The sequence below is a fragment of the Eleutherodactylus coqui genome, chromosome 11 (assembly GCF_035609145.1).
Source record: "Eleutherodactylus coqui strain aEleCoq1 chromosome 11, aEleCoq1.hap1, whole genome shotgun sequence".
NCBI classification, from domain to species: domain Eukaryota; kingdom Metazoa; phylum Chordata; class Amphibia; order Anura; family Eleutherodactylidae; genus Eleutherodactylus; species Eleutherodactylus coqui.
The window spans coordinates 17,925,945-17,949,846 of record NC_089847.1 but is presented as its reverse complement, the minus strand read 5'-3'; the positions used below and the strand labels follow the sequence as shown (position 1 = coordinate 17,949,846).

Here is a 23,902-nt window from a genome sequence, read left to right as displayed (position 1 = left end):
GGAGGATAAACTTGTATACAGGCTTTATTATAGCTCCATGTGAGATGTAAAATACTAGATCCTATAATAGGGAAAGATTTCCTTGGGCATCACATACTGCAAAAGTCAATTACCTGTGGCCCTACTGCTGGAACTACAACCCCCAGCATGATGTGAGAGCCATTGCAATACTGTTTATGGACGCTAAGTGTGCAGATCCCATAGGATACTATAATGTTACTCTGATTACAGCAGATAAATGTTTGCAGGTCACTGACACACAAGGTCAGTAAATATCTTAAAACGCGGTCTTAAACAATCATTAGTGAAATAATCCCCCTAAACTGGATCGACATGTGTCTTTTTTTTCAGCCTACTATACTATGTTATGTTACTAATATACCCACCACCTCTCTTCCTCTTATTTTGACCCTTTCTTGTACCATTTCCACGGTATGTGGGAGGATTGAAGACAAATTCTCTATAGATGTTAACATATATTTATTAATGCATGAAAGATGTTATTATCATGCAATGAATAGAAAGGTTGTCAAATCAGGTGAATAGGTAAGTCCAGTTGATCGTATCATTCAGTTCTTTCTGATGTCTAGTAGGTAGTAGAAAGTTATAGATGGTGCATATGGATGAATTTCATTAGCTATGCTGTTTTGAGCTTCATCCACCAACTCAAAACAGTTTTCTTGAATGACCTGGTTGAGTCATTCAATATTCGATCTCAATGGCAGGATGATAGTGTTCAGACCACTCTGCACACACAAAGCTGAATCTTTTGAAGAGCTTCTGGTCTTCAGCTCTTATTGTGTTTGGCTCTTCAGCATAGGGCAGATAGTTGTTAACATTCAGGTCAACAAACATTGTTGTCATGATTGCTGGTGGTATCATTCTCCTAGCTTCCACATCTTCCCAATTTATGTCACGAAAATATAGATGTGCCATAAGACAGTGTCTGGGTAGCTTGGAATATGATCAAGGACAGCCTGCTCAATTTCTGTGCGATCTCATCCAGGAAAAGGCCTCCAATATGTGGACAGTTCATACATAATCACGCCAATAGAAAAATTATCTACCGCTTGTCCATGTTTTTCACCCATCACCAGTTCTGGGGCTGTGTATCCTGGTGTACCTCTACACTGACTTCTGGTCCACTTGTAAGCAAGCATTATAGCAAGGCTGAAGTCTGCTATTTTGATGTGTCCCTCTGTTGTCAGACACTTTAATGGCTACGCATTCATTGCAGATGATATCTTTAGCCAAGTAGACTGTTCCAAAGGCTCCTTTTCCTAGTTTCTGATAGAAAGTAAAGCACTCTAGTGTTAGGGGAACTGTGCCAGATATTTCCTGGTTGGCTTCCTCAAAACACAAATCTTCAGTGCTGTGTTCCTCATCATGGCAGCTGTCACTCTGAAAGGTTTTGGTAGACTTGTAGAGCTCCTGTGGTGTCTCCTCTTCAAGAGAGAAGGAATCGGACGTGTCGTCACTACTGCCGCTATGAAAGCTCTTCATAGTGACGTAGATCTCCTCTGGAGTCTCTTCTAGACAGGAGCTACTACTGCTGGACTCCTTAGAGCTGCAGTCTTTAATTTCTTCAGTTGTGTTAACTGTTGTCTTGTATTCCACTCCTTTAGATGAATCAAAATGATTGTGTTACTATATATATACAGTATATAAATATTGTTACAATTTGCATTACTATCCTACAGCAAAACTTGTATGTGTTATATTTTGGAGCATAAAATCTACATAGGGTTTCATCCTTTACTGAATACTAACTAAAGATCTGACTACCATTTTCTGCCTGCAGCTCTTGTGTAGAGCTATGGGTTTCTACGGTTACAAACTATCTCTGTTAAATGTAAAAAACTCTGGATAAACATTTCCAGTTACTTTCCAATTTCTTACCTCCGCTGCTGATGTGACTGGGCCCTGGTATTTCACAAGAGGCTCTTTGGATATCTTTGGCGCTCTCGACGTTCTCCAGTCCATCCTTTCCTAAATCCCTGGTGTTTACATTTTTATCGTCTACTGCTTTATTGTCCACTTCTTCATTGCATGGGACATTCAGATCTTCTAAACTCTGGATCAGGCCGTGAATGCGATCGTACGTTGCCAGTATTTCCTGGTGACTGGCATGGTACTGGACGCACAGTTCTTCCAGGCTGAGGGTCAGGTTGTGAAGTTGTTGATATTCTGCTTGTACTTCCTCCGCAACGCTGTCCATCACCACTTCTGGTTGCTGGTCGTCGGCCTTGATATTTTTGTTTTCTTCCAGAGTATCCGCCTCCTTTTTTTTCTCTAAAGATGATTCATTTGCTGTAAAGAAAAAAATGTATAGATATATCAATTTAGAAAAAGAAGACGCATCAGGAAACCTGAATGCTGTTTCATACATAACGAAGGAGAATGGAGATCTAACTAAGGAATGACGGGAAAGATGTTTTGAGAACTTTCTAGAAGAGGCCTAACCCAAGGACTTGTATTTCAAGGGGCTGCCTCATGAAAACAATCCCTGTCTATATGTATTATTAAGGCACATGGACATCATAGAGGGCAGTCACCCACAATAAGAACAGTTCATGCCCCAGCAGACCCAAATGTCCAAAAATTAGGTGGATGGCCATAGGTTACATTTAAGTTTTGTAGTTTTTGTCAACAAAACCCGTAGTTATCCAATCTGAATGGAGTCATACTACTGGTGATGATTTAAATGCATTGTTTGGGACAGCTTCCATGAAATGTGCCTGCAATGCCAACCCGGGCCTACGGATAGCTCAATCTGCTGCCTGTGCTGACAGTTAACCCTGGAATCAGCTGATCAGTGTAGTTCCTGAGCTGCAACCCCCCACCCAACAATTATCTATTGATAAGCTACTTTAAGGACAGGTCACCAATAGGAAAAAAAACTCCAAAGTCCCAGACAAACCCTTTAACTCCGATGCCCCCCCGCTGTTGCAGTGGGACGCAGGCTGTGACTGACAGCCGGCTCCCGCTGCAGGATAGCGCCGGATCATAAGTGATCTCGCGCTATCCCCAGGACGTACCGATACGTCCTGTTGCGGGAAGTACCAGGCTCCCAGGACGTACCAGTACGTACTGGGGAGGGAAGGGTTTAAGGGTTAAAGTCACATTGCTATACTGTAAGAACTGTATCCACTTTGGGCATTTTCCCAGCCCTTCCCCACCCTCAACTTCTGAGACAAAGAAGCTACTTTTGCCTGACCACTTGTTGAGGAGAGAAAGACTGGCTCATACACTGGACTTGAGAGGGGTGTGGGGAGGGGGCGGGGGATTCTATATGGCCCAACAAATGAAAACTATATGTTACTGATGTAATGTGTTATACGCCCATAAAGGGCAGGTATTATGTGTTTCAATAAAATGAGGGTTTGAGCAATGTACCACTCAGATCCAGTTTAGACCTGAGACTTATATCTTGTGTCTGACTGGTTGTTATAAGGCGTGCACATGCCATACTACATAATTTGGAAGCTACAGAATACCCCGAAACCTGCTGGAGAAAATACCATCCAGTTCAGCTGGCGTCCCTGGTTGTGGGCGAGTAGACTGTGATTTCTTCAGTCTGGAAAATACAGAGACTGGCAGATAACACGCAGAACTCAGGGGCCCGAAAATCTACAGAACACGGTAAAATTACTTTATGTTAATCTACCTGAGTGAACTGACTTCAACCTGTTTATCTGCCCGCCTCTACGCCAGACTTCTAACAAATCACTGAAAGGCAGGTAATGTAGTTCTGTCTACTCGAGATTACCACCGTGTCTGGGGATATTCTGTATGCTGTGAATGTTGTGTTTGAGACGGTTAAAGACTGTGTACACAAGACCAAGAGACAGATTCTGTGAGGGTTGATTTTTTATTAGGGCGGACTTGAGCTGTATAGCAGGACATAGTGTGTGTACCTATATGCTTTGAGGGAGCACGCCCGGGGCACTCTCCTATGTAATAGTGCGTGGTTTGCCCTGATACACTTGGAGAGCGAGGCCAGGAAAATTTTAAAAATAAGCGAATTCACTTGTATCATCGAGCACGGTATATGCTCTCATACGTAAGGAAGGATACGCAGGAATTAAAATAGGCATATTTACTTGTATGATTGAAGGTGTTATGTTCTCATATGTGGAAAGGGATACGCTGGGATTATAGCCGCGGTGTGAGACAGCTGGATACTCCAGATACTGTTGAGGTCTTGCTCACTGAATATAATCGTCAGTCTTTGTGTATAGCCAAATGTCTTGTTTAAAGGGTGTGCAGTGTTTGTTACTGGGGATTTTGCTGATAGAGGGTGGGCTGTTGCACAGATAGGTGAGATGTATACTTTAAGCCACTGAGAATATTCCCCTGTAAACCCATCTGTTCCTTTTGTTTTGTGTTATAGAGTTAATGTGCATTGTGATTTGCGAGGAAAGAGATTCTACTGGGAGAATTTGAGAAAAGTGGAATCTAGTAAAGGAATTTTACTGTGTCCAGAAATTTCAAATAGGATAGAATAAGCAGGCAGAATAGAATACGGCATAGATCAAGGTTGTCCAGGAATTCCAGAGAATGGGGAACAAAGCAAGCAAAGATAAGGGACATAGAGCATGTGACTTAGTTGCTGAAAGAAAGGAACAAAGTTTTCAGAAGATAAGCAGGGGGGCCTGGCAGACAGAAAGGTGCTTCAGATTGCTAAAAGGTGGTATAACTTAGAAAAGGGATTCACGAGCAGAATTGGGTGGGGGGAGGAGGTGAGAGGGTAGCGGGGGAAGTGTATTGCCTGTATCATAAACAATGTAATGCCTTTGTATTGACTACAGCCGCTCCCTATGATGGCGGGCAGGCTTGCAATGTTTAAAACCCCACATAATGTGACTCTGCAGCAAGTGTGGTGAGCCCCGCCCTCATCCTGAAATTACTTCCTCCCATGTGCTCACTTTCAGGGTGTGTGATGTCACTTCTGGCCCCTCCAATCCGGGACAGGATTAAGCCCCGCCCCTTCCTCCTCCAGCAGCCATTTTGCCTCACCCGAAAGATCTGTAGCCCCGCCCCTTCCGCCTCTGGCGGCCATCTTGCTGCACTCAGGAGGCCTAAATTCCCCAATGCCACTGTATCCAGTGCTAACATCATGATTGTCTGAAGTAAGGTCTGGTTTGAACAGACTTTATTACACTACAAAATGGGGCCACCTTGGATGTGGGATAAGTTCAGGGAAACAAACCTTTGTTCTTTGCGAAGATGCGGATTAGGACATAGTAGGTGACTAAGCTGGTTTATGGAGTATAGAAGATTGGAGTTGATGCATGGAGGACAGAGGCTTGGGACCCATGAGCAGGGGACAACCCTCTCATGGTGTGTTCCCAGGGGCTCTGTCTTCCGCTGCCTGCTTCTCCAATGGATGTTCAGACAGATGATGTTAAGGAAGGCTTCTACAGATGGAATAATTTCCCTACAGTCACCCAGCAAACTTTTTCACGTAATTTGCCAAAGTAGTCTGGGATTTATGTGAGAAAGAGGGACTTAATTGCTCAGAGTAGGATGTCAGTTCATCCGCATTCTTTAGTTTTTTTCCTTATATCTTTGTATATTCTAGTGTCAGTCTCCACTGAAGCTATAAATCTATTCAGACAGGATAGTCAAAGTTAAATGGTGTAATTCCCTGAATTTCATTTTGACTGGGTGGCTGTTAATAGCTGTTGCTTGTGTTGCGCCCCCTTGTGTTAGAAATGCTAACTGCGACAAAAAAAAAAAAATCAAAAGGATATTTTCGCTCAGACTTTGCTGCATACAATGTCACCTTGACCAACAAAGTGCTTGTTTTTGTGCCTCTTGGCTACCTTTTTCAACGGTGTACTATTTTGAAACCGACTATTTCTTTTTCAATAGAGTATCCCGCTTAAAAAGGGGGGGAGGCATAGGTGATCTAGGTGTTGTAGATCAGCTATTGGGGTTTATTTTAAACAAAAAGGAAATAAATAATTTTTTTGCTACAAGATTCTAATCTATGTGAAATAGAACATTAGCATGATTATTTAGTACTGATGCAGCAAGAAACTGTTGGTATGCAAATAGGTACTGGAACCCTCTGTTGATAATGCATATTTTGAGCTTTTTGCAGATGGTACCAGGGTGAGGATTGACGACTCCACATCGGATATGCAGTGGTCACACAACAAGATGTCCTAGAAGCAGAAGCTCTGCCTCCGCATGTCTCAGCACAAGAAGCGGAACTGAAGGCCCTCACTGAGGCGAGTACAGTGGTGAAAGGTAAGACGGCAACCATTTACACTGACTCCTGGTATGCATTTGGCATAGCTCATGATTACGGCCCAATATGGAAGGCCAGACAGTTTCTTACCTTAGCAGGACAACCAATTAAGAATGGTGCAGCGGTGCAGAGTCTCATGGAGACCCTACTACTACCTGTCAGTGAAGAGCTCACACCGATTCCTACACTGGAAAAGCAAGAGGCAATGCCCTCGCCAACAGCACAGCAAATGCAGCGGCCCTCAAGCTGTGGAAGAAAGAAGACAAGATATTGACAGCACGAGTCAGAGGAAAAAATTTGGACATTGATATGCTAAGGACTTTACAGTTACAAGCCAGCAAGGAAGGAAAGGATAAATGGACTAAATATGGGAGCAGCAAAAACAGGACAGCGTATGGTGAACAGTCAACAGTACCTACCTACCACAGTTCCTGTATCCCATTATGGCCCAGCTGACGCACTGAAAGACGCACCTAGTAAAGCAGCAATTATGTGGACGCTTGAAAGAGATCATACACGCGGACCAGTCCGGCTTTATGCCTGGCAAGAGCACGGACATGAACCTAAGAAGACTTTTTGATCACTTATCATACAAGCACACTAACTGTGGGAAGCGCACCCTGGTATTCGTAGACCAGGCAAAGGCCTTCGACTCAGTAGAGTGGAAGTACTTATGGGCGGTGATGCGGCGGTTCGGATTCGGGCCAACCTTCATTAAATGGATCGAGATTCTATACGACTCCCCGGTGGCCAACATTAAAACTAATATACATGTTTCTGCTCAGTTTTCCTTAAGCAGGGGCACAAGACAGGGCTGCCCTCTGTCCCCCGCCCTGTTTGCCCTCGCCATAGAGCCCCTGGCAATCCAAATTCGAACGTCACCAATAGTGAAAGGATTTAAACTAAACAATTACGAAGAGCGCATAGCACTTTATGCAGATGACACCCTCCTCTTCCTTCAAGACCCGGGGGCGTCTCTAGACGCAGCTCTGGCTATATTTAGCACATTCGGCGCACACTCTGGCATCAAGGTCAACTGGGACAAAACCCATTTGTTGGCGGTGGACCCTGGGGCCGCCGAGCTCCCTCTGCCCGCCCCGCTGAGTTGGACAACCCAGACCACCTACTTGGGAGTAAAGGTCTCAGCGGAATTATCCGCCTTTTATAACTCCAACCTGGTCCCCCTCCTGGCCTGGGCCGAAGAGGTGGCGATACGCTGGGCTTCTCTCCCGCTTACCCTGGTGGGCAGAATAAACCTGCTAAAAATGAAACTGCTACCAAAATTCCTGTACATATTGCATAATTCCCCTATGCTAGTCCCAAAAAAATTCTTTACCAAGCTTCGTGGGATTGTGCTGCGCATACTGTGGAGGGACACTACACCCAGGATTAAGTTGGAGACCCTGTGTCTCCCGTCGAACGGAGGGGGACTGGCTCTACCGCACTTTTATTACTATTACCTGGCTAGCCAACTGGTATACGCGGGATGGTGGATATGCTCGTCAGGCTACAACCCAACGGTGGGCCTGGAACGTAGAATGGTGGACCCTACGCAGAACCTTCGGGGGCTGCTACTGAGCGGCCCCTCATCCTCGGTCGGCCCCCTGCCCACGCCCATGCTGGTGACGCTGGAGATCTGGCAGCGGGTCACGAGACTGTCCGCTGCAGAGGAGACAGCGCGATCCCCACACACTCCCCTCTGGAATAACCCCAAATTGCCACACTTCCAGCGCTTCACGGAGTCTGCCTTCTGGAGACGCCGGGGCGTCAACGTCCTCTCTGACATAGTCAGCGAGGGCAAGCTTTGCACCTTTATGCAGTTACGGGTTGCCCACGGTCTGCCCGAAAATTCTTACTTTAGATATTACCAATTGCGAGATGCGGCCAAGGCTCAGTTTGGGGGCTCGTCTGTCCCACTATCCATGACGCGACTGGAGGGCCTGGCGCAGATGTGCAGCCTTGTCAGGCCGCTGTCGAGTTTCTATGCTCATACAGCGCGACACCTGGCCCCACTGGGCGAGAGGGCCGTACAGAGATGGGAGGTGGACATTCCTGATCTGACTTCAGGGGAGGATGAGGATATATTGGATGGATCTGCTCCCCCCCTGGTTAGCGCTAGAGACAAGCTCATCCAAGTCAAGTTTCTACACCGCATATACTACACCCCCTCCAGGTTGTGCACAATGGGCCTACTCCCTACTGCAGCGTGCCCACGATGTATGGTGGCGGATGGGACGGTTATGCATATGTTTTGGGAGTGCGCGGTCCTACAGGAATACTGGCGAGAAGTGCTTGTCTTTATGGAAACTCACCTAGGGGCACCAAGGATCATGCATCCTGGAACGTGCCTTTTTGGGCTCGTGGGAGACCTACCGGTGTCCGCGGCAACACGTACACTGTACAAGCTGCTTCTCTATTATGCAAAAAAAGTGATTCTACTTAATTGGAAACACCCCGGGAAGCCGACTAGGAGCGCATGGGTCAGGGTCGTTAACGCCGAAATCCCAATGTACAAGCTGACGTATATGGCCAGGGGGTGCCCTGAAAAATTCGACAAGATCTGGGGTGGCTGGGTGAGTTGCTCAGCGATGGCGTCGGGAGAGCCAAACCAGGTGGTAGGGGGGGAGTGAGAGAGAGAGAAGGACAAAAAGAGAGACACCTGCTCAATTTACGTTAAAACCCAATGCTCAGAAAACTATTTCTTTTTTTCTCCGCTATTCCCACCCACAAAAATAAACCTTATTTTCTCTTTTCTTCTTTGAGAGAGTCGCGCCAGGGGGTTGGGGGGGTCTAAGTTTAAGTCTTTGTTTGTTTGTTTTTTTCTGATTGATTACAATTGATCTATCCAAAGGTTAAACTGTTGTTCAGTAATAATCAATAAAGTTAGAGTTTAAAGGGGGGGGGGGATAAAAGAAATTAAAAAAGTACTAGCCAGATATAGCATACTAAGAAGAAATATTTCTATGTGCGCAGGCGAAGATTGCCTCTACCCTGTTTTCATGCAATGGATTTCCTGCTGTACCTGACACCTGTCGTGCCAATTATTTGTATTTATATGCTTGTTTATTCCTGGCTAAATAAAATTCCTTTAAAAAAAAAATTATGTGGACGCTTGAACGAGGACGGGCGACTCCTGGGTTCTCTGTAGCTAATGCATAATTTGTCCAGTTAGCATGATCTATGCCATAGGCGAGTCAGGACAGAAGGGAAAAGGTGCCCCAAAGACACTTGCCTAGACCACTCTACCCATTTCAGGGATTGCAAATTGACTACATTCAGCTCCCACCTGTTGGGAAGTATGAATATGTGCTTGTTGTTGTTGATGTCTTTTCAGGTTGGTGGCCTACCCTGTTACCAAGGCAAACGAGTAGGTAACCGCAAGGAAGCTCATGAACGAGGTAAACTGCAAATATGGGGTACCAGAAGGGATTGAGTTAGACAGAGGTACGAACTTGGCAGGTGAAATAATACAACACATCATGTCTGCTCTGGGTGTACCCCAGGCCTTTTACACACTCTACCATCCATAGAGTAGTGGAAAGGTGGAGAGACTTAGTGGCACGCTAAAAAGCAAGATGCTTAAAATGACGCCGGTAATGGTGCTACCCTGGACAGACTGTTATCCAATAGCCCTATTCAGTGTTAGATATACACCCAAGGGGGATCATGCATTTTCTCCCTACGAGATCGTTTGGGCCAGCTCCAAGGTTAGGTTGCTACTATCCCCAGTAGTTACAATTACAATCTGATGTATTGACTAAGTATGTGATTTCCCGTGTTAAAGCACTAACCAAAGTCTATGCACAGATGTTCTCTTCCAGACCCTTAGGCAGACACTGGGACACATATCTTGCAGCCTGGGGATTGGATGTGTGTCAAGAAGTTCCTCACGAAGCACCCTCTTGAGCCTCGATTTGATGGTCCCTACCAGGTGATTATGACTACTGCCACAGCTGTGAAACTAGCCGAAAGACTTACTTGGATCCACGCTTCACACTGTAAGAAAGCCTCAGATGCGGGAGACCAGTCTTAGTCATGCTGTGGACATTACTCTGGTTGGGGCTAGTGAGAGAGGAGGGTGGCAACTGGAATCCTTGGTCGGAAGAATATGAGGGCACGGTTACCTTCTGGTATAACTCGTCCAACACTCAAGTAGCCGCATATTCCTTCGAGTATTGTACTGTGGTCCCGTGACTAGGCGCAAAATTCCACCACGGGCCAGATTCAGCTTAGTCCAGCTGGTTATATGACATATATACCCGGGGAATACAATATGTTTGCACCACTGATAATGTCTGGGGAGAAGACTGCCGGTATAAGGGATATGGTAGATGCTCCCAAGTGGAAGCCTTCACCTAGCCCGTGCCCGTAATTAACTCCCTACGCCCTAAAATAAAAAACCTTGCAAAACATGATGATCATAGCCGACCCTACCTTTGAGGACACCATGACAGTAGAGACTGGCTACTCTGACCAGAATCTCTGGTTGGAGTGGATGAGGTACAATGCTAACAAGAGCAACAAGTCAAACTGTTTAGTGTGCGGTAGTGCCCGACCACACTCGGGGATGGTCCCCCTAAATCTCCCTGTAGATTCTGAAGAGTGTTTCCTTAGTCGCTTCACAAACACTTCCACTAATTACACTACTCGTGAGAAGTGGTAAAAGGAATACTCTATAACTACTTAAGTGTCTTGTCCCGGAGAGAGTATTACTGACTATCCTGGAAACTACACCTGCTATGCAAACATGCAGGGTGGAGGGAGATTTTTGGGAAACTCACCAACGGGTATTGCTCCTTCTACAGTACACTAGGAGGGGAATGGACGCAGAACCAGGTCCAGTCCTTAGGGGATGTTTACTGGCTTTGCGGGAACATGAGGTGGATGACCCGCCTGGAAGGTAATTGTGAGTAAAAGAAATGAAAAAGGAGGGTGGAGCAAGACCCAGTGAGGGTGGTGGAATATTTATGGAGTACAAAGTGTTTCCAATGATGGACTATTTTGAATGGTGGAGGTGCTGCCAACCAGATGGCGCTCCACCAGTGTGGGCGTGAGTGTAGCGAAAAGGATGTGAAAAAACTGGTATGGAGGCGCAACCCTCTAAGCTACTAGAAGATGTAGATCAAGGTCCAATGTGTGATGGTGAAAGCACTTTTTAATTTTTTTACAAATTAAAAACCAGCAGTAGAATGTGTTTCGGGGATGAACCCCTTCGTCAGTTCGGCTGGATAGGGCAACAGGATGCCTGGGGGTGACACGATTCCAAAGGTGAATTGGATGTGTCAGAGGTCCTGTATGTGCAGGAGGACAGGGGAGAAAGAAGTGCTAAAGCATCATCCCCGAAACGTGTATTCTATTGCTGGTTTTTAATTTGTGAAAAAATAAAAAAAGTGCTCTCACCATCACACATTGGACCTTGAGCTACATCTTCTAGTAGCTTAGAGGGTTGCGCCTCCATACCTGGAAGGTAATTGGACAAGGGAGTGTGCCTTAGCAAAGCCCTTATGCTCCTCCACATCCTGTCAGACAGCATTGAGGATAATGAGGTTACCCCCAATAGTTACCTTATCTTGATCCAACTCTGCCTGTGTTTTGTGGTTTTCTTGTCATGTTGGTCTATCCTTGATTTCTGCATAGGTAGGGCGGTTCTTTCCAGTCTTGTCACTAGGCAGCGTAGGGTCAGTGTTGGCGGCCTGGACCTGTCCACCTTTAGGGCTATCTGCAGGAAGGCACATTGGTGTGGGTAAAGGTCAGAGAATCCCATGCCGTGCGTACCTGTGCACACTTCTAGTATTGTAACATTACCCTAGAGCGAGAAGAGAGGCTCCTGGTGGAAGTTTTGATCTACACGTGTACATTGACGCCATAGGACAGCCAAGGGGGGTACCTGGCGAGTTTTAAAACTAGAGACCAAGTTAAAGCTGGATTTGAGTCCATTTTTTCCGATCATCACAGTAAATAAAATGTTGACTGGATTAATTATATTTATTATAATCATCAGCGATTCATAAATTATACTAGAGATGCCCTATAGCAGTGTTTCTCAACTCCAGTCCTCAGGACCCCAAAACAGGCCATGTCTTCAGGATTTCCTTAGTATTGCACAGATGATGTAATTATTGTCAGTGCCTCAGACATTGCTACCAGTGTTCTTACTATAGGCCATCTTGAAAACATGACCTGTTGGGGGTCCTGAGGACTGGAGTTGAGAAACACTGCCCTATAGGGACTAGTCGACCAATAGGACATACCTCGACTATGACTTTTCAAAATAGAATGTGGGGTGTCTGTAAGATTATAGGGGAAACTTGTACCTACATCCCAGACAACACGCGACCCACAGGTAAAGTCACAATTGCCATTAAGAAGCTGACAGCACTAACTAAAAAGAGCTAACCCTTGGGATCAGTACTTTTCATGGATGAGTGGGTGGCAAAGGATCCTGGCTCAGATAGGCGTCGCTGTTGTATGTGCACTGATTATCTTTTCCGTTCTAGTCTGCTGTGATATCCCTTGTGTCAGAGAGACCTGTGAAACTGCATCTGAAAAAGCCGCTCCCACAATGAGTTTGCTGGATGCATCCCCAGAAGGAGTGGACAAGTCCTACACCCCCTTGAAGACCCCAAATCCAACCTACAACCTGCTCACGTTATAGGTTCACCCGCAGAAGACTGTGAAAATTACCAGGGAAAGTTAGAGAATAGACAATTCAAGGGGGGATTGTAGTAGACATGATGATTAGTTAGCGTAAAATGTCTATTGATTTGTATCAACTAGATGTATTACGCAGCTGTAGTGATTTAACTCTGTAGAGGCTAATGGCTGCATAATTTCATTATGGTAATTGCTGGACAATGGCATGGTGAAAGATGTGTTCTATAATGTTAGCCTAATTTAAAGCTCCTCTGCAGCCTTTTAAGGGTTAAAGTCACATTGCTATACTGTAAGAACTGTATCCACTTTGGGCATTTTCCCAGCCCTCCCCCACCCTCAACTTCTGAGACAAAAAAGCTACTTTTGCCTGACCACTTGTTGAGGAGACAAAGAATGGCTCATACACTGGACTTGAGAGGGGTGTGGGATTCTATATGGCCCAACGAATGAAAACTATATATGTTACTGATTTAATGTGTTATACACCCATAAAGGTCAGGTATTATGTGTTTCAATGAAATGAGGGTCTGAGCAGTGTACCACTCAGATCCAGTTTAGACCTGAGACTTATATCTTGTGTCTGACTGGTTGTTATAAGGCGTGCGCATGCCATAGTACATAATTAGGAAGCTACAGAATACCCCGAAACCTGATGGAGAAAATACCATCCAGTTCACTGAACAATAAGGAGGAAAATACATTAATAACATTGTATATCCATGCAAAATGCAGTGTAAGAAGGAAATATAAACAATTGATAAGTGCTTATTGGGCTTCATAACAGATAAGCAGATATATTTCTATTGTGTTTTATGTCTCTGACCCCATTATGAGATTACCCATCAAATAATGGCCTGGTTAGGGCCCAGCTTGTAACTAATAATGGGATTGGGGAATGAAGGAAATAGAAGGGGGGGGTATGTCCCCTGAAGTCACGATGTAGAACACAAAGTGTTGTAAGTTTTTCAGTGTGGTAATTTTTAGGGACATGAATGATCTCTTTTGTGAAGGAAACCTATAATTTACCCATGATGTCCAGACTCTCAAATGCCGTGTGGCGGTTAAGAATTGTTGAAGTCAATTTTTCTCTTATTAAATACCAATTTAATTGCCATTTCATTTCTGAAAAATCTAAGGACCTCTTCCTCCAAGACTTGGCGATTGTTTAGTAGGTGGGAAAAAAAAATCAGATTAGCCTTTGTGATTCCATAGAGATATTTGCATAAATTTAATAGGGGCTCCCATCTGACTTTTCAGATATTACAACCGGTAACCAAAAAAATTGGGTATACTCCATATCCATAGTCATTTTACTTGGGACAGGACCACCTAATGTGTAACATGTCACCAGGAGATTGACAGCAACAAAAGCAATTCAAGTGGTATCCTGGTAGAGCATGGGCATTCAGGTATGGGCTAGATGCCATCGGAATAGTATGTTACATCTACCTGCAATTCCACATTAAACTCCGCAGCTGGAGCTGGCGGGATAATTCCACCTGTGTGATAGGTCCCTATGAGTATTATTCACAGTAATTAGCAAAAAAAGAACCACGGCACTCACTCGACCCCGCCAGAAAAGAAAACTTGGGGGGGGGAAGGGACAGAGAGAAATTCAAAAAAAAGTTTCCTTCTCTGTAGCAAAAAAAATGTTCATGCAAAGCCAGCAACGGGGCTATGGACCTAAGCCCCTTCCACGATCCCAATACTATAGCAAAGCTGTGGCAGCATATAATGATGCAAAAACGTAACGGAACATGGAGTCTGAACTGTGTTTTCACTAGTTTGTTGGCTTGAAAAAGACCTTGTTTGTAGGTCGAAACGTCGCCTCTTTTAAAACTGTGAAACAATAAAATATGCTCCTTTAATCAAGAAGCCTTTTTTTTGCATCATTATATGCTGCCACAGCTTTGCTATAGTATTGGGACCTATGAGTATTACTGGCGGTAATCTAGGAATGGAACCTACAGAGCAAATATATAAGGGCTTAAGCAGACGGGCAAATACGGTAATATACTCGCCGCTACGGAGCGTATTTCTGCATGAACCAGTTATTTTTACTTTTTCTTTGGCTTTTCAGACTCCACTGAAGTTTGAAAACAAGAAGCTAAGACTAACTTCACACGGGCCGTGATTCATGGCCCAATATCATGTTCCCCAACATGCGAATGTCTCGTGCATTTTTATGTCAAGACTGCCTCACATCACTTCGAGCTTGTAGTATTCCTCAGCTGCGGCAGGAGGATCGCACAGTTTCTCACATAGTTTTCAATGGGTGACCTTACCGCGTGCACCGCCTCCGGCGCCATTGAAAACAATGGGAGATGCGATGCAAGAGCCGTGATTTGTCTTCTCGCATTGCGGTGCCATGCAGGAAAACATCACTCATGTGTATGACTCCGTTCAAAAGAATCACGTCTCGAAACACACAAATCTCCTGTGATTCTCTCTCCCCCCCCCCCCCCCGCTCTGTGAGATCGAGCGCCAATCACTAGGGAGTGGGTGGAGGAAAGTGACGATGAATTCTCCACACTGCCTTGGCCCCAAAGCTCACCAGCCTGTAACCCCGCAGAACATGTTAGGAAAGGGCTGTTCAATCTGCTCCAACTTATCCACAACATGGTCACCAACTGATGGAGCTGCTGCAGCGGGCATGGGGCGAATGGAGTATTGGGGATGTTCGACAACTTGTGGAATCGGTTGCACGATGTCTGAAAACTGTGATCGCTCAAAAAGGGGGACCAACTCATTATTGAGCAGGTGTTGCTAATCAGTGATCATTCAATGTAGTGATGACATAAGATGGCAAAAGACTCCCTGGTATTAATACTGGGCGACGTGCATAGAGAGCTATTGGCACTTAATTGTTTTAGTCCATTGAGGGGATATGTAAATTCATGAGATGTGTCAGATCAGGTCATCAGTGTGGGTCTATGGACTGAGACCAGCAACAATCACTAGAAAACAGTGACCTTAGGATGGGGTCACACGGGACAGAATTTCACGAAAATTCCGCTGGAACAGCACAGCTTCAAATCCCGAATGGAATTCCGCACCGCACGCCAGTATTCATGCTGCTTGGCCGCAGTGTGCAGACGAGATTTTTGCAAAATCCCGGGATTAGGAGCTGCGGTTGGAATTGCCATGCGGACTTTGTGCACGGAATTTAATCGGCAATTCTGCCCCATGTGAACCCAGCCTTATTCCTCATTCGGCTTCCCTAGGCTTCCCCTACAGCTGTGTGATTTCTGAGCTCCCACTGACTTCTACGTGAATATCATCTGCTTTACTTGGGCCTATCTGAGGAAGCCGGAAGGGCTGTGCAGTATTAGCCAATGAGCATAATATCTATGATGTCATTACTAGTGGCTTTATATACACATGCGGTGTTTTTCTTTTCCAGACTAGATGACATCACAGAGAAGAAAGGGAAAGGAGACAAGTTTGTGGAATGTGAAAATCTCCAACCTGAGGCACAACACAGTAGAAGACATGGTGTCTGTAGTTTTCCCCCACTGCCCGGTAATCACTATGATTTGGTAGTCTGAGACACTTCACACCACTTTCGTATTGGCAAGCACTGCTCATGTATCAAGAGCAGCTTGTAGTGTCTTGGTCTACTGATGGATGACCAAAGCACAGTATGCATCGGGTAGTCAGAAAAGTGCTGCAGCCACCTTCAAAGCCTGAAGAGAGACCCCAGCAACCAGCAGATCGGTGGCAGGTAATATTAGCCTCCTTTTACCCCGGTGGGTTGCTTTCCTTGCCCGATGCTCCCGGCCGTCTCTTCTGTTTTGGGCTGATCTTGTTTGTACTTTATCCCGGGGAATCCTGGGGGTAAGAAGGAGCTGGAGAACTGTGTTTTTCAGTGCAAAAAAACTGGGATCATGGTGAAGAAATCTGCTGAACTGCAGATGATGTACTGCGACTTGTATGGAGCAAAGGTAAAGGGAGGATGATGATGGTGATGGCCGTGTATTGTACTGTTATACTGTATATTGCTACCAGATGGCATTGGACATTTAACGGTTAATTTCTTTGTGACATAGTAAATGGTTAACAAACGTGTAAGGTGTAGAATCCAGCAGCACACACTTATGTTTCAAATCCCTATCAGGGTTAGGTGGGAAGATGCAGAGCTGTATATGGGACCATGAACCAAAAGTCCCCAGCAGAATCCAATATTTTACCAATAAACGGCAGCATAAACGGTAAATAAAAGCATCAAAAAGCTTTATTGTTCCATATTAATAAACATAGACAAACAACGTTTCAACCTTAATAGTCTTTCTTAAGCCTTGGCTTGAGAAAGTCCATTAAGGTCGAAACGATAAAGCTTTTTTGATGCTTTTTATTTACCGTTTATGTTGCCGTTTATTGGTAAAATAGTAAATGGTTAGAGGCAGTCCAACAGGGTACTAGAGCCTCCATGCCTGCCCATATCATATCTTGTATGCAAGCTAGAGGTGGTACAACAGGGTACTAGAGCAGTGATGGCGAACCTTTTAGAGCCCGAGTGCCCAAACTGCAACCTAAAACCCACTTATTTATCGCAAAGTGCCAACACGTCAGGGGCGGGGCTTATCACGACGTATGATTTTACCCCCGTCGTTCTAAAAAGGACAGGGCCGCTTCAAAATAGACAGCTTGCAGATTTTGACTGCTTTTTGGATGCGGAAATACTGCGGAACGTCCTCAGCAGATATTTCTGCAGCATTTCCGCATCCAAAAAGCAGTCAAAATCTGCACCCGGTCTATTTTTTGAAACAGCCCCGCCCATTTCTGCCATGTAAACATACCCCAGTGGTAATAGTGACACCCCCCCCCCCAGCAGCCCCAGCGGTAATAGTGACCCCCACCACACAGCAGCCCCAGCAGTAATAGTTACCCCCCACCCCCAGCGGTAATAGTGATACCCCCCCAGCACCCCCAGCGGTAATAGTTACCCCCACATCACAGCGGCCCCAGCGGTGATAGTGACCCCCACAGTGGCTCCAGCAGTAATAGTGACCCCCACCCCACAGTGGCTCCAGCGGTGATAGTGACCCCCACCCCACAGCGGTAAGTGTCCCCTACCCCACAGCAATAATAGTGACCCCCCCAGTGCCTTAGGGACACCCCCCAGCGGCCCCCCAGTGCCTTAGGGACACCCCCCAGCGGCCCCCCAGTGCCTTAGGGACACCCCCCAGCGCCTTAGGGACACCCCCCAGCGGCCCCCCAGTGCCTTAGGGACACCCCCCAGCGCCTTAGGGACACCCCCCAGCGGCCCCCCAGTGCCTTAGGGACACCCCCCAGCGGCGGCCCAGCGCCTTAGGGACGCCCCCCAGCGTCCCCCCCCAGCGCCTTAGGGACGCCCCCCAGCGTCCCCCCCAGCGCCTTAGGGACGCCCCCCAGCGTCCCCCCCAGTGCCTTAGGGACGCCCCCCAGCGCCCCCCCCAGTGCCTTAGGGACGCCCCCCAGCGCCCCCCCCCAGTGCCTTAGGGACGCCCCCCAGCGTCCCCCCCAGTGCCTTAGGGACGCCCCCCAGCGTCCCCCCCAGTGCCTTAGGGACGCCCCCCAGTGCCTTAGGGACGCCCCCCAGTGCCTTAGGGACGCCCCCCAGCGTCCCCCCCAGTGCCTTAGGGACGCCCCCCAGCGTCCCCCCCCAGTGCCTTAGGGACGCCCCCCAGCGTCCCCCCCCCCAGTGCCTTAGGGACGCCCCCCAGCGTCCCCCCCCCAGTGCCTTAGGGACGCCCCCCAGCGCCTTAGGGACGCCCCCCAGCGTCCCCCCCAGTGCCTTAGGGACGCCCCCCAGCGTCCCCCCCAGTGCCTTAGGGACGCCCCCCAGCGTCCCCCCCAGTGCCTTAGGGACGCCCCCCAGCGTCCCCCCCAGTGCCTTAGGGACGCCCCCCAGCGTCCCCCCCAGTGCCTTAGGGACGCCCCCCAGCGTCCCCCCCAGTGCCTTAGGGACGCCCCCCAGCGTCCCCCCCAGTGCCTTAGGGACGGCCCCCCAGTGCAGCAGGGAAACCCCACAGTGCCCCTCCCGAGACCCACATACTTACCTCCTCCTCCCCCTCGTCCTGGAAGCTCAGCTTCTCTTCTGGTCCTGGCATGCATATTAACTTTTTCTTACCCACTTCTGCCTCAATAGTTAATTCCCAGCAACCTGATTGGTGAATCAGCCAACCCAAACAACCAATCAGGTTGCTGGGAATTGCTGATTGCTGCAGAAGTGGGGAAGAAAGTGTTAATATGCTCCCGCCACACACACTGACACACACGCTGCTGGAAGCCTCCCCCCTCCCGGCGGAACCAAGTAGTAGGAGACGTCGGGGCAGGGGGGAGAGGGATTCCAGGTGCACACTGAAGTTAGTGTGTGCCGGGATCAGCGCGGCTAGCAGTGCCGTTTGTGAATGCCGGTAGGGGAGCCGCGGCCCCTGCTGGTATTCACAAGTGGTGAGCGGCCGATGGCAGCGCGTGCCAGTAGGGAGGGCTCTGCGTGCCGCCTCTGGCACGCGTGCCATAGGTTCGCCAACACTGTACTAGAGCCTCCATGCCTGCCAGTATCACATTTTGTATCCAAGCTAGAGGCCGCCCAGAGTACCAGAGCCTCCATGCCCGCATCACTAGAGGCAGTACAATAGGGTACTAGAGCCTCCATGCCCCCTGTATCACATCTTGTCTCCAAGCTAGAGGCTGTACAATAGGGTACTAGAGCCTCCATGCCCCCTGTATCACATCTTGTCTCCAAGCTAGAGGCGGTACAACAGGGTACTAGAGCCTCCATGCCCCCCATATCACATCTCATATCCAAGCTAGGAGCGGTACAACAGGGTACTAGAGCCTCCATGCCCCCCATATTACATCTTGAATCCAAGCTAGAGGCAGTACAACAGGGTACTAGAGCTCAATGCCTGCCTGTATCACATCTTGTATCCAAGCTAGAGGCTGTACAACAGGGTACTAGAGCCTCCATGCCTGCCAGTATCACATCTTGTATCCAAGCTAAAGGGGGTACAATAGGGTACTAAAGCCTCTATGTCCCCGTATCACATCTTGTAGCCAAGCTAGAGGCGGTACAACAGGGTACTAGAGCCTCTATGTCCCCGTATCACATCTTGTATCCAAGCTAGAGGCGGTACAACAGGGTACTAGAGCCTCTCTTCAAGGCTAACTTCACATGGCCGATCATATAAGTCCAAGAAACTTGGCCCAATATTGCGTTTGTCTACCTGCATTTTACCCACGGATGAGGTGATTTTCAGGTGAAATCCCCTCACATCCCTTCTGTGATCCCCATCCTCACACACGATATCAGTTGTAAACCCTTCCAGTGCGCCATCAGTGGGAAGCCTCGCACAGCACTCGCCTGCACATCGCACGGCGCGCCAGAGCCACGCGATGTATTTAAGGTCTCACCGAAATCGATGCGCTCCGAGGAACTAGAAGAGAATAGATCATGCTGCATCACACCGAGAGGGGAAACATCGCTAAAGAGAACGGCGTTCATATTCCATGAGTTTTGTGAGCCTCGCAGCGCACATAGCAGCGCCTCAGCTGCAGGATGCCGGGGTCGGCTCTCCACAATACATTCCCCCTTTGCTCTGATACTGTAATCACTCACATCAGCGTTACAATCACACAAAGTGTCGTCCGACTCCAACGACTTCTAGGGGAGGGACTGACAATCAGTGTGCGTTAATTGAGGGTGGCTTCCTGCGGGACGACCACCGTCCACATAATTGCTCAAAACAGCGAATTTAAGCGCCGGTCAGCGTACGCACAGAGCGACGAGCAACACGTCATTTAGTTTCAGTTCACCAAAAAAAATAGTCGCCGACTGATGAAAAGTCATCTGGTGTAAAGTCAGTTGTTCGTATTGCAACAACTTTGCACGCAGATCGCCTCTATCTTCCCATCCTGGCAGCGGGGTACTTCCCGCAGCAGGGCGTCAACTTACATCCTGCGGATAGCGCGAGATCACTTATGATCGGAGATGCACCCCCCTCGCTGTTAACCACTTCCCTGCCGTGATCTATGTAGATCGCGGCATGGGAGGGGTTCACAGAGGGAGCACACTCCCTCTGTGACGTCACCGGGCTCTCACGATATAATGGCAGAGAGCCCCGCTGGTTGCCATGGCAACAGGACGCCAGACACTGGTGTTCTGTATTGCCATAGCCTGTGATCGCTGAATAAGCGATAAGGCACGGCAGGGCAGTAGCTCTGCCATGCCTTATGACAGCGATCATCAGTGCTATACTGTAAGTGCCCCAGAGGGACATAGTGTAAAAAAAAGAAAAGAAAGAAGGTAAAAAAAATAAAAAAATAAAAAAAACAAGTAAAACCACCCTTTTATGCTTTTTCTCATATTAGCATAAAAAAAAGGCAAAAAAAATTAAAACCCCACATATTTGGTATTGTCGCGTCCGTAACGACGTGTGCAATAAGTTGCACATGCTTTTGACTGTGCATGGAAAAAAGCGTAAAGCAAAACGCTAAAAGCAAGCTAAAAGCATTTTGCCTCCCTAAAAACGCAATAAAAGTGATCAAAAAGCCGTATGTACCCCAAAATGATACCAATAAAAACTATAGCTAGTCTCCAAAAAAAGAAAAAAAAAACCCTCAGAGCTCTGTACATAAAAAATAAAAAAGCTACAGGACTTTGAAGGCAGCGATTTTAAAAAAAAACAAAAAAAAAAAAAACCATTTTATTGCCGAAAAGTGGAAAAACCTTAAAAAAAGAAAGAATTTTGGTATCATTGCAATCGTACCGGCCGGCAGAAAAAAATGGATTGTGTCATTTATGCTGCATGATTAATGTTGTAAAAAAGAAACAAAAAAAATCTATGGCAGAATTGATGCGTTTTCTGTCTTTGTTAGCATACAAAAAAAAATAAAAGTTTTACAATATAGTCAATGTACCCAAAAGTGGCACCGATAAAAACTGCAGTTCGCCCCACAGAAAACAGGCCCTTATACGGCCGCGTCGACGGAAAAATAAAAGTTATGGCTTTTGAAAAATGGAGAAAAAAATCCACCAAAAACCGTTGCGTCCTTAAGCCCAAAATAGGCCATGTCATGAAGGGGTTAAGGATATCTCGGCAAACATCTAACGAACAATCCTCGCTCCGTGTAAAAGCAACAACTGCCGCTCGTACGCCGACCACTTTTCTGAACGACTGCCTGAACGATAGTCACTCCGTGTAAGAGTGCCTTACATACAAACGGGGGAGAAGTTATCAAACAGGTTCCTGCACTTGTACCGATATTGGAAACATTTTCAATAAAGATTGATTTTTAAAAAAAGTTAAAAAAAAAAATGAAATAAATTGCTACACAGGAATAGTAGCGCCGTTGCCAATAGCAACCCATCACATCCAGATCTTACTTTAAGAAACCATATATATATATATATATATATTTTTTTTTTTTTTTTTTTTTTTTCGACAAACGATGCAACTTGATTGGTCGCCGTTGGAAATGTTTCGTTTTCCTTTGCGCCATAAATCTCCCCGAATGACGTTGGGATTTGCCTGGGTGGTTGCCTAGCAACAATATAAAACACGTGATAATATACACCCCCCCCCCTCCCCACCACCAAATAGCGACACAACATCTTCACGGGTCTTGTCGCCATTTGTAAACAAACACCAACCAAGTGCCAATATAAAACCCTCTTACCCGAAGGTGCGGGGCATCTGCCACTCTGGCCGTCACCCCCTCCACTATGTCGGATCTAATGTCCACCAGGAACTTCATGCCGCCCTCCATCCTACTGATGTGGCTGAAGAGCACCTTGTACTGCGGCGTCAGGTAGTAGCGCAGACGGTCCTCCACCTGCAGCACGGTGCCCGGGTCCCTACTCTGCTGCGCCTGCACCAACTTACTGCTGAGCTCTGCCACCTGGCTGTGATCCACCCCATAGTCTGCAGCCAGTTGCCCCAGCAGTGCCACCCTCTGCCCTTTCTCCAGGGACCTGTAGTAGTGCATGAAGTGCAAGCTCTGCGGCTCAGGGGGTGGGGGGCTTTTCTCCTTGGTCTCATAAGGTGGCAGAGGGGGCACTGACTTGCTGAGCACGTCTTCCATGGCAGCAGGCACTGAGCTGACCTGCCTGAAGGAAGGACCTCTAGGATCTAAGGGCAAGTGCTGGCACAGCAGTTTTCCTCGCCCGCCTGGAGGGAGGCAGCTGACAGGAGCCGCTACACGTCTCAGGAAGTGCGCCAAGCGCATGATATGAGGGCGAGCACTGGGGAACATCCCCACAGCTGGAGGTCTGCAGGCTGGCCCTGCCGCTACTGACGTCACGGCGTAGCGACAGGCAGCCAATGGGAAGCGGCCGTGGTGTGCGTCGGCGGATGGCAGAGTCAGCCATGTTGGAGGTGGCGCCGTATGTGTTTACATACTCATGAGTAAAGTTAGAACACACATTGCGAGTCACTTCCAACAGCATAGAGCCAGGCCCGTCTGTTAGATAAATCTATAGTGGCGTCCATAAAGATTAGGGAGGGTTCAAGAGGAGCGAGGTAGTTGCTCATGGCAACCAATCAGAGTCCAGCTTGTATTTGGCTGAGGCAGGTTTGAAAATGAAAGGAGCATTCTGATTGGTTGCTACGGGCAACACGCCACTTATTGCTTGCATTAGTCAATACACTAGGCCCCAATTGTCGTAAATAAAAGCGCTTGTACGATGTGTAAACCCCCCCCCCCCCCTCGGATATATTATCATGTGTCACCCCCTCTGGTAAAATAAGTGAAAATAGACGGATAGGGTTTTACGGGGCGACATATGTTGACGTTTGCGTGTTGTGCTGGCGGCATCACAAATAACAAAAAGTGACGGCGGTAGCTTGATAATCATTAACTTATGGCGACATGACAGTTGCAAATATGCTGGTGTGTGCCGGGCCCGAAGCCGCCATGGAGTCCCAGCTTGGGAATAAATTATAGTATGGGCCAGGCAAAATATTACAGCAAAATAATAAGAAAAAAAACAACTAAAACCGACAG

General features: G+C 47.2%; 1 protein-coding gene across 1 annotated transcript; it reads right to left on the bottom strand.

Annotated features, from left to right (window-relative positions):
• Window positions 1-469: 469 nt before the first annotated feature.
• On the bottom strand, window positions 470-23,172 carry LOC136582700 (uncharacterized). Its single transcript, XM_066583902.1, has 3 exons — window positions 22,783-23,172; window positions 1,900-2,310; window positions 470-1,619 (listed from the first exon to the last, which is right to left on the bottom strand). Exons 1-3 carry the CDS (start codon window positions 23,150-23,152, stop codon window positions 1,126-1,128), a joined length of 1,275 nt encoding a protein of 424 aa, XP_066439999.1. The 5' UTR covers window positions 23,153-23,172; the 3' UTR covers window positions 470-1,125.
• Window positions 23,173-23,902: the final 730 nt, after the last annotated feature.